The 11959-nt window shown below is 39.7% G+C and overlaps 1 protein-coding gene across 1 annotated transcript in view; it reads left to right on the top strand.

Annotated features, from left to right (window-relative positions):
• LOC103599726 (polypeptide N-acetylgalactosaminyltransferase-like 6) overlaps positions 1–11959 on the top strand; it is a 207824-nt gene that overhangs the window by 187400 nt on the left and 8465 nt on the right. The window contains exon 8 of the mRNA XM_008583880.1: positions 425–574. Within this exon, the coding sequence (XP_008582102.1) occupies positions 425–574 (150 nt within the window). The remainder of the gene's footprint in view (positions 1–424; positions 575–11959) is intronic.

The following is an 11959-nucleotide window of genomic DNA, read 5'->3' as shown; positions in this document are numbered from 1 at the left end:
TTTTTTTCAGTTAATTTGCTCATTTATGCTGTGTAGCATTTGATCCAGTAACATTTTATTTAAAAATCCTCCCTCTCCCTCTCTCCTCCTTCAACCTCTCTCTCATCCTCTCTCTCCCACTCCCCCTTCCCCCATCTTCCCCTACACACACACACACACGCACACACACGCACACACACACACAGCTAACTGGGAACTCCCTATTGGCATGTTTTGGCAGCCTGGGCAAAAGCTGCAGCTGTTATTGCTACAGCACCTCATGACACATGCCTTTTCCAACACCTCTATTATGCCAAGACATGAGTCTTCCTAGTAGATCACAAAGCAGAGCTCTCCATTGCTAAAAAGACATACCTCCCCCTGCTCTCGAGTCTTCTCTCCAAAATAAACTCACTGCAGCTTTTCTGCTATGTTGCTTTGCTAGCTCTTTACCTTTGGATGGAGAGAGGATGTTCGACCTGGTGAGCCACTGCACACCCGAAAATTCTGCTTCGATGCGATCTCGCACAACAGCCCAGTCACTCTCTATGACTGTCATGGCATGAAGGGGAACCAGCTCTGGGGATACCGGAAGGTGAGAGTCAGTTCACTGTGGTCATTCTCAAACTGCTGTAGCTTAAGGTTTTCTAACTGAAAGTTTTCTTTGAAAACACATGGGAAAGACATACACACACATTGGCTCACACAATTAGAGATCACCAACATACATTAAGATAAAGACACCATGTATAGGAAGGGACGTAGCTTTGCTTGTTATGTATACATCCATCACAATCAATTATGACTGAAAAATGGCTTTGAGCCAGAACACTAGCACTACGGGGGTTGGGTCCAGGCTTAGCCCAGCCACCTCCCCAAGAGGGGCCATGTATCCAATAAACAAATATACACATGCATACTTTTTAAGAATCCCAATTCACAACACACACATGCACACATACACCCACAGAGATTGATGCCTATTTGTTATATATCTCAGGCTCACTTGCTTGGGACCTGTCTGGGTTAAGACAATTACATTTACACAAATATTTATATATCTATGTAGATAAAATTGTTGCAACCCTTATACAAAAAGTGACTCATTTGTAATTTGGCCAAAATCCTAAGTGTATCAAAGGAAAATTTATTTGGGGAACTTGAAAGTTTAAAGAATTATAAAGTTTGGGCCGGCCTGTGGCTCACTCGGGAGAGTGCGGTGCTGATAACACCAAGGCCACGGGTTCGGATCCCATGTAGGGATGGCCGGTTTGCTCACTGGGTGAGCGTGGTGCTGACAACACCAAGTCAAGGGTTAAGATCCCCTTACCGGTCATCTTTTTAAGAAAAAAAAAAAAAAGAATTATAAAGTTAACAATGACAGGAAAATAGTTCAAAAACAAGTACTATACAAATTTACATTTTATTGACTTAATAAAATAAAGTGCAATTTAATTATTCCTTTAAAATATTTTCATTCCTTTGGATAACTTTTTAGAATACTGTGCAAAATTGTTTGTCAACTTCTTTGCTTTTTGAGGCAGGACTTGGTTGTCAATTAGCAATTACCCCAGAGGCTCCACTCTGTTCCTCAAACCCACAGAGCAGCCAGGGCCTTCCCGGCCAGGTAGAAGATGTCCTCCATTGGCTTCTTCCCACCCTGGCATAATCCAACTTTACTTCAGGCTATAAAGAAAATGTAATACCCACCACTTTAATCAGGAGCTTGGCTATCCTGTGGCTGAGGCAAGGTCACTGTCCCCAGAAATAACAGAAAGCTGAGGGGAAGAAGCCGTGGACAATCAATACAGGGGCCACTGGTCATGACACTTGTTTCCTCAATAAACATTTTTGTTTCCACCTCTTACAGGTGGGCACCTAAAGCCACATTCACTCAAAGGCAGACTTGTGTATACAAGTTTATTCTGCAGACCACTGCCCACCCCCAGCACCTTGCAGACTGCGGCGGTGCGCCCAGAAAAAGTACAAAGTGTCACTTGTTATGTCCGTCTACAAAATGATTTAAAATCAAAAGAACTACTAAGAAGATGGTGTCAGATTTAATAAAGAGGTCGGGGGAATGACTGCAATTGGACAACCTTGCTGTTCTCTTTATGAAATGTGTAGTAAATGATTAATCTCGTGAAACCCTTTTGCTATTCATTTTGACACAGTCTGTATGGTACACAAAGTAATCTTTTTTTTTTAATGGTTATATTCTGACCATTAAGAAGTTACTTTCTGTACACATCAATAAAATATCTTCTTCACCATTCGCCTAGTATGCTTGTGGTCCCTAATGAACAGAACATTTCTCATTACTGTACATTCACAGCATGAGAGACAGACCACTCAATAATATGCATTTAAGCCAAGGAAATACAGTTGTTTTCATTAGGGAGCTTACAAAAGCTTGCAGAATGGATAAGACCAACTAATACATGTACAGACAGAGCTCCTGGGGAGAAAAAAAAAAAAAACAGGCTGCAGTGATTTCAAGAGCTAACTCTTATGAGCTTTAACACTTAAAACCTTTCCAGGATCCTCAGGGATTGGTGAAAAGAAACCATTAGATGCAGTTGTGCTGTGGCTCTCAGCTCAGATCTTTCTGTAGCAGTTGGCCTTGCATTGCTCAGCAAAAGGTAACCCTCAATGTGTATTTATACAGTAAGCAACGTAATTATACTTCATCAGGAACACGCCAAAATCTCAAAATGGAAAGTTTCTGAAATGTCTCATCTTGGTCGATGACTCAGGCCTATTCAAATGTACTTGTTTTAGACAAGTCCTCTTGTTTATTCCAAGGGCTATGCCCAAGGCATAAAGAGAGAAAGCACACAGGGAGAAATCTCTCTGTGGTGCTGCCTAGTCTATTGAGACCACTAGTTGGCCCTGGGGCTTCTAACAGCTTAACAATCTTTTGAGTTTGCTTTGAAGCTGCCCCTTTATATTAACATATTCATGAATAAACTAGGATCCGCAAGACTCTACTAATTACCTAGTGAGCTGCAGTGGGCCATCTCCTAAGCTCCTAAGGTAATCACCATGATCATCTCCAACTGTTAAAGAGGCATTGAGCTAGTGCTTTACACACATTACCTCAAACCTCGCAATCATGTAAGTACCATTATGTATAATTTACACAGGAAGAAACTGATACTAACAGATTTGTGGCAGAGCCAACACTCAAACTCAGGCGAATAAGTCTTTAAAGACTCAGCTCTTTCCTCTGCCACATTCTTAAGAAATGAGATCAATATTCCCTAGGAAAGTTCCCAATGCTTGTTGGATTCAGTGCTGCTGATGCCAGCCAACCCCTCCTCCCAGCTACGTAGAGATTTGGAGAAAGAAGGTGCCCAGAGCTACCTTGTTTGAATGGGTGAATGTTGCTGTCAGGCCCCACGTTCTGGTCCATCAGCAGCTATCAGCTTTCAGTTATTTTTAGATGTGGCTCTTTGCCACTGCAAAAGGAGAAGGGCATCCCCTATTCTGTGCTATTATGACTATGTTCCATTGCACAACTGTATCCCACAACAGCAGCTACCCAGGATGACAAATCCCATTCTTCATTTTCTTTTACCACCAGGGGGACCCCTATTATGAGAACAGTGAGTTGTTGAAACAACCTCAGTAAAAATATTTAAATTGTTACCCAACATTGGAAAGGAGAAACTGTCTTCTTTTTCAACCTCCACATCTAACTGATCACTAAAACTTGTCTCACCTCCCCCACCCCCCAGTCAATATCTCTAAAATCCATTCCCTCTTTGACACTTCAGCCCCTGGCCTGCTTGCAGCCCTTCCCATCTTACCCCTGGATTCCTGCAGTAGCTTCCTAAAGGGTCTCTCTGCCTCCTGAACTTTCCCCCTCCAACCCATCTTCCCTCCTGAAGTCAGAGGGAGTTCCCATGAAATCTGGTCATTGCATTCCTCTGTTTTGTAACGTCACTTGGTTTCTCATTGAGTAGAAGATAAAGTGCCCTCATCTCCTAATTCTCATCCTGACCCTTCATGATCTGGTCAACATAATGGTTGCCTGTTGAGCCTTAGAGTTAGTCAGGCTTAACACATCCTAATTCATCATGAAATTGTAATGTGATCTTCAGTTATTTATTTTGCATCTATCACTTTCCACTTCTTTATCAATATAATGGGAATGATAATTAAATAGATAAACCATGTAAAACTTCTAGCACAGTTTCTGATTGTGTAATCAAATTTCCATCTCTGTGGGTGACAAATGTACTTTCTACATTGATGATAGTGGCAAGGCATATCCTGATATACTGCATCGTCATTGAAGCAATCTTTTCTCAGCAACATTAACTGTTATTATCCTCCCACAATTAAGAGCTATCTCCCATGCCCTCTTCTTTTTAAGTAAACGTTATTGGAGTACAACATATATCTTAATTCGAGTTTCCCCAGAGATGTACCCTAAGGTAGAATTTGAGTGCAAGTGGTTCATTGGAAGGTGGCCCAAAAAAAGTCTTGGTAGGGAAGGAGGAAGTGAAATGGGGAAGAGATAGGAGCCGATAAAGGGTGCATTAACAAGCAGGTACTACTGCAGGCAGCTAGAGCTCAGTCCTACCGAAGATCTCTAGAAATGATATAAAACACACATCAGAGAGCAAGGGAGTTGGGATATTTACACACCACTTCAGTTAATCTTCAGTTAGGACTGCTCTTGAAGGGAGTTATTCTCTGACATGTCTGGCCTGCTGCTGTTACAGACAGAACTGTTGTTGAGGCCGGAGAAAGTCCTTAGGCAAAGAGATGCAGTGGCTGATTGCTGGAAGCTGAGCCAGCATGCAATGAAATGGTAAGGCCTGAAGGCCCGTGGGCAGGGAGCAGGCACCACATGAGAATCCAGTTGCTCCACATGCTCACCAACACGGGGCCTTGTCAGTCTCTCTCTACTTTTTATTCTGTGATTCTAAAGTGATATCATATGTCTGTTAGCCATTTTGGATATCTATGATGAAAGAACTTAAGTGTTTTGACCATTTTTTAACATGGGTTATCTGCCTTTTCCTCACAGATTTTTAGGGATTTTTAAATATATCTAGATACAAGTGCTTCGTTGGCCATACGTATTACAATATCTTATTCCAGTCGGTGACTTGCCTTTTTCTCTCTAGTGGAGTGTCTTGATGAAAACACTTTTGATTAGTGTTTCTTTATGACTAGTGTTTTTTTGTGTCCTGTTTAGGAAACCCTGGCCTATACCAAAGTCATGAAGATAGTCTTCTAAGTTATCTTTGGAAGCTTTATTGTTTAATCTTCTACATTTTGGTATATAATTTCTTGAAATATTTTTATGTGTATAATGTAAAATGAGGTGGATTCATAAATGCATGTATACAAATATATATATATATATGTTTATGAATTGCATATCTATATGCAATTAATTAATCACCATTTTTTTAAAAGACCATTTCTTCTAATGCACTGAAGTGGTACTTTTCTTGTAAGTCAAGAAGCCTTATAATACATGGGTCTGTTGTTGAATCCTCAGGTTTTTACCATCTGACTAAATAGCCTTAGCCATAGAGAAAGTAAACTAATAGAAATGAAATAACTTAGGGCCGGCCCGGTGGCGCACTGGATAGTGCGCCGCTTGGGAAGCGCGGCGGCACTCCCGTCCGAGGGTTCGGATCCCATGTACAGACCGGCTCCCGCTCACTGGCTGAGCGAGGCGCGGGAGCAACGCCGAGGCTTGCGATCCCGTCGCCGGTCCCCGGTCCGGTGCGGGGGCAACACTGAGGGTTGCGATCCGTTGCCGGACACGGAAAAAAAAAAAAAAAAAAAAAAAAAAAAAAAAAAAAAGAAATGAAATAACTTAATCTAATAAGAGGCATACCCATAAACCCACAACCACCATCACTCAGAGGCGAAATGTTAAATCTTTCCTACAGAGACTGGAAATAAAATAGGGTGTAGGCTACAATCACTTCTATTCAGCCTAGTACAGGATATCCTAGTCAGTGTAATCAGGCAAGATAAAGAAATTTAAAGGTATGAGAATTAGAAAGAAAGGAATTGAACAGTCTATTCACAGATGACATGTTTTGGTGTTTTGAAAATCCAAAAGACGATGCAACTAAACTATTAAAAATTAATGGTTAAATTTAGCATAGCCCCAAGATGAAAATCAGTTGTCTATATACTAGCAACAAAAAATAGAAAATGAAATTAAAAAGTTATTCCATTTGGTCATCATGAAAATCATCAAATAACTAGGAAAAAAATCTCACCCAAAATGTTCAAGACCTTTACACAAAAATACTATAAAACATCATCAAGGAATGTTTAAAAATATAGAGGGGTCTATCATGCTTAAGGATTATAAGACTCAATATTCTGAATATGTCAGTTTTCAAATTGATCTATACATTTAATGCAAAACCAATCAAATCCCAACAAGATTATTCAGAGAAACTGATAAACTGATTCTAAAATTTACATCAAAATTAAAAGGCCAAGAATAGCCAAGAAAAACTTGAAGAAGCAAAAAAGAAACCAAGCATTAAAGTACTAAACATTACAAAAAGCACCAGGTATCAAAACATTATAAAAGTACATTCATTAATGTAGCATGCTATGGGCATAAGGATAAACTGGCTGAGGCACTCTAGAAGGTCAGACCTGACTATTAATATTTTTTGAAAGCTCCAAAGAGGTTCCACCAGGCAGTCAGAGGGAGGCACACTTTTCTAGCTTCAGTTTTTACCTACTTTCTTTAACCTCCTCCTCCCTCCTGCTGTAGCTGGAATTTGCCCCTCTGCCTGCACTCCTATACCATTTCATTCTCTTCTTTGTACTTGTGACCCTGTATTACGTGTAGTCAGTCACTTGTCTCCCCTTAATGATCTGAAGGCAAGAACTTTTTATATGTCTATATGGCCTGCCTAACATCTAATATATGAAGTTCCAAAATAAGCTCTCAATGACTAGCTTACAGGAACCACTGGGTTTGTTTACTGATAGGAACCCCTCCATCATGAACCCGAAGCTGTGCTGGATACAATTTAAAACATTTCTTTGTCTCAAAAGCATATATACAACCTCCCCAAAGACCAAAAGTGGAAGATTTTAAATTACTTTTCTTAGTTGCTCTCTAGGTAGTTCTTATAGTTTAATTTCCATAAGAAAGGACTTAAAAATAACAGCAAACAGGAAGTGCAGAAGGCACCTGCCAGACTGACTTGATAACAATGGATAACAATGCAGCACGACTTCTCTCTCCTGAGTGGGTGGAATTCTTGGCATGTGTCCATGTGGGACTATTTTATTGTAACTTATAATATATGCTAAGGCTTTAGCCCATCAGCTAATAAAATCATGTCGGTCCACAAAGGTGCCAGACAAAAGGCCACAAGATTGTTATTTTAAATCATTCAGGTAAAATGTTGACTTAGGACCTAAAATGAGGAGAGTGTATATGAATTTAACAAAAAAAAATATGTAATTCAACCTTGGTTCTGACACATGAAATCCCTACAAAATCCTGGACTTGTGGTTGTACTCGGGTGGTCACATTCTCCCAGGTCAGCCAACTCATTTCCGGACTATCCCAATTGTTAGAAACCTCTTCCCTCGCCTTTGGTATCACACGGATTACATTTAATCCATTCTACTCAAGACAGGTCCCAAATATTTGAACTATGCCAACTCATTTCCGGACTATCCCAATTGTTAGAAACCTCTTCCCTCGCCTTTGGTATCACACAGATTACATTTAATCCATTCTACTCAAGACAGGTCCCAAATATTTGAACTATGCTTGCCTGGACTTTAATCTTCACTTCTGACTAAATGGCCCAATTTCCTGCCACTACTCTTCGTATGACTTCATTTGGATCTACCTCAGTCCCCCAGACACTCACTCCTAATGTGCTCCAGATAGTCCTAGAGAGCAGCCTGATGCTCAGAACAGAGCACAGTACTCTAGGTGTGTTTTAATCAAGGAAGGTAGAATGAGTTTCTAGCACCCTTTGTCATGAGCAATGTGTATTAGTCCATTTTTTGTGTTTCTATAACAGAATACTTAAGACTAGGTAATTTATAAAGAGCAGAGGTTTATTTGGCTTGTGATTCTGGGACAGCTGCATTAGGCATGGGCCTCCAGCTGCTTCTACTCATGGTGGAAAATGGCAGGCAGCCAGTGGGTACGAGCAGATCACATGGTGAGAGGAAGAAAGAGAGATAGAGAGGAGGTGCCAGGGTCTTTTAAACAACCAGCTCTCATGGGAACTAATAAAGCAAGAACTCACTCACTACCCCCACCCCCGAGGGAGACCATTAATCCATTAAATGAGGGATCCACCCCCATGACTCAAACAGCTCCCAACACTGCCACATTGGGGATCAGATTTACACATGAGTTTGGGGAGGACAATACATCCAAACTCTATCACAATGTTTATATTATTTTAGCCTGAGTTGATTGATTTTCCACTTAACTTCACACACTTGGCTTTTTAATGAGCTTTCTGTATTTAAAATAAACAAAAAAAACACAGTCATCAGTTCTTGTTTGGCTACACAGACACATTTCTTCAATCTTATACCTCTGTGGTTCATCTTTTACATTCATGTAGCTGTCCATTTGTTTCTATTAAATTCTACATCATCACATTTATCCTAATGTAGGTTTTGACTCTTTGATCTAATTTATTAGCAATTGAACTAGTTTGGTTCTGTCCATGAATTGGACCAGCATCCATTCATACTTTCATCTGAGTTATTGATCCCAATGCCCCAAGTCAGGAACTGAGCCCTCTAACACATAATAGTGGAGACATTGATCCATTAGTAAGCATGATTTGGTGGAAATTTGTTAACCAGATACAATTCACCTAATAATAGTATCTTCTAGGCCACCTTTCTCTAGCTTGCCCATAAGAAAACAAAGATGGACTTTTCAAACATCTTGCTGAAAACCAGATGCACAATGTCTGCAGTGTTCCCCTGTATGTAATAGAAGACTTAAGTTATTGTACTTTAACAAATTATGATCCCTATGCAGAAGACTTCAGTTCAAATTGACAGTTCAGCCATCTGAGGAAGGCTAACTCCCAGGCAGGCCATGTGCTCACCCCAGCAATGAAGCTAACATTTCAACAAATAGTGTTATTTTTCTATTCCGGTTTTTATCTGTGTGTCTAACCCAGTTGAAGTCACTTAGTTGTCACAACCATCTAATTTTCGACATTTCAACTTAGAAATATTCCTACCGGTTACCAATTTACCTCACATACTTACCTGCAATTCTCTGGTCACATAGAAGTAGAAAGGCTCTATCACATACAATTCTCAGCCTGTGATTTAAGGACAAAGTCTTCCTGAATTGAATGCCTGCCAAAATCTAGACTATCAAATAAAAAAGAATCTTGATGATAGGAAATATGGTGACTTAAATTAGTATTTGCTGATATGGGCAATTCTTCCCTGCCAAGCAGGTGTGGGGTTGGAGCAAGACTATCAACTGGCTTGGCCAAGAAGAGGGTTTAAACATAACTTAGACATCAAGAACACAGATTCTGGGTCCCCAGGGGCTGAGACTTAAGTCATTGGCTCCACTCCGGGTCCTGGCTCTGGAACCTTCAGAAACTGCCTTACTTCTGTTTCCTCATTTTTAACATGGGGATAATATACAAGCAAGACTCCAAAAGCACAGACCACAAGAATGAAAAAATAAACAAATAGGATTATATCAAACTAAAAATCTTCTGCACAGCAAAAGAAACAGTTAACAGAACAAAAAGACATCCTACAGAATGGGAGAAAACATTCACAAACTATGCATCCAACAAAGGATTAATATCCAGAATATACAAGGAACTCAAACAACTTAACAGTAAAAAACAAGTAACCCAATTAAACAATGGGCAAAGTAGCTGAATAGGCATTTCTCAAAGGAAGATGTACAAGTGGCCAACAGACACATGAAAAAATGCTCAACATCATTCACCATCGGGGAAATGCAAATCAAAACCATATTGAGATATCGTCTCACCCCAGTTAGATTGGCCAGTATCAAAAAGACAGAAAATAACAAATGCTGGTGAGGATGTGGAGAAAGGGGAACCCTCCTACATTGTTGGTGGGACTGTAAATTGGTGCAGCCTTATGGAATACAGCATGGAGGATCCTCAGATAACTACGGATAGAGCTGCCATACAATCCAGTAATCCCACTTCTAGGTATATACCCAAATGAGTGGAAATCACCATGTTGAAGGGATACCTGCACTGCCATGTTTATTGCAGCTCTATTTACAATAGTCAAGACATGGAATCAATGTAAATGTCCATTGATGGACAACTTGATAAGGAAAATGTGGTATATATACACCATGGAACACTACTCTGCCATAAAAAAGAATGAAGTTTTGCCATTCACAGCAACATGGATGAAATTAGAGAAAATTATGGTAAGTGAAATAAGCCAGGGACAGAAAGATAAATACCAAATGTCCACACTCATAAGTGGGAGCTGAAAAAAAGAAAGAAAGATACAACCATCTTAACAGTTCTTTGAACTTTCAAAAGGAGAGAATGAAATGGAGGCCACCAGAGGTGGGAAAGGGGGAGGGGGTGGTGGGTTAGGAAGAAAAGGGCCACAAAAAAGGCTTATATTGTGTAATGATAAAATAATAAAATAAATAAATTTTTAAAAGGAAAATATAAAATAAAATGGGGATAATAATAGTATCTACCTTAGAAGATTATTGCGATGACTAAATAAAATTTAAATGCACCTAGAGCATGACACATAGTAAGAATTCAATTGATGTTAGCTATTACTATTCCATGTGTTCAACAAGCTATCTCCTGATTTGATTTTAGCTCCCCAAGTAGGTTTACATACAGGAAAAGAAGGGCTAACTTGTTGTATTTCTATACTGTACATTTCTGTACTATTTTAACAATTTAGCTATAGCTAAATACTATAATGTAAATTTCATGAGAGTGGGATTTTTATCTGCTTTCTTTCATGCAGTATTTACAGCACCTAAAACACTATGTGGCACATACTAGGTGTTTAATTAGTATTTGTTGAATGAATGAGTAACTGGATCTAGCTTCCTGTGTGTCCACATTCACTATTTCTTCAGGTTACTTAAGTGATTAGGTAGAAAAAAATCAGAGAATCTGGGTAGGACATTTAGCACTGCCTGACACATAGATACACAATAGATTAAAAGCAGCTACTATTATGTTTACATGAATCCCAGCAGATTTATTGAAAAGAGATAAAGCTATATGGACAAATGGAAACAAGATATGGAACAGATGGGTTTCTTCTAATCATGGAGCTTTCGGTCTAAAGCAAAAGCAGACAAATACTTACATAAATTCACTGTACAGAGTGATATCAGAACATAAAACACTGGGCTCTACCCAGGTCAGTAGAATAGAAAAGGCATCTCGGACAAACTAACTCTTAGATGGAGAACTAAAAGATAGGTAGGAATTAAATAGGCAAAGAAAGCAATAGAGAAAAAGATCCCAGACATCCGATCAACTTGTGCAAAATCCCTGAGGTAGGCAGGGTCTAGGTTTTCATAGAACAGAGAGAAACCAGTTGAAATGCATAAATGTGAAGGAAAACGATGAACTGTAAGGCCAGACATCTCCAGTTGAAATGCATAAATGTGAAGGAAAACAATGAACTGTAAGGCCAGACATCTGGCTAGGGGCAGGGCTGTACATGACCTTGCAAGCATGCTAAGAATTTAGCTAAGAGAGCAGGAAAGCTTTGAACGGTTTGAAAAGCAGGGATCTAATACATCAGCATAGATTTTTTAATGATTCAGCTGCTCTGAGGAAAATTGACGCTAGATCACTTGCCTGTAGCCCAGAAAAGTCAGTGCAGGGAGCAACACACACACCAAGGGGCTTGGTCACGGCCTTAAGGAGCATTATTTCTGATTGGCCAAATTAACCACCGAGGCAGGAAGACCAATTTT

Source organism: Galeopterus variegatus, unplaced genomic scaffold (assembly GCF_000696425.1).
Source record: "Galeopterus variegatus unplaced genomic scaffold, G_variegatus-3.0.2 Scaffold3069, whole genome shotgun sequence".
Lineage (NCBI taxonomy): Eukaryota > Metazoa > Chordata > Mammalia > Dermoptera > Cynocephalidae > Galeopterus > Galeopterus variegatus.
Note: the sequence above shows the minus strand (reverse complement) of the source record. Positions and strands in the feature narration are given on the sequence as shown.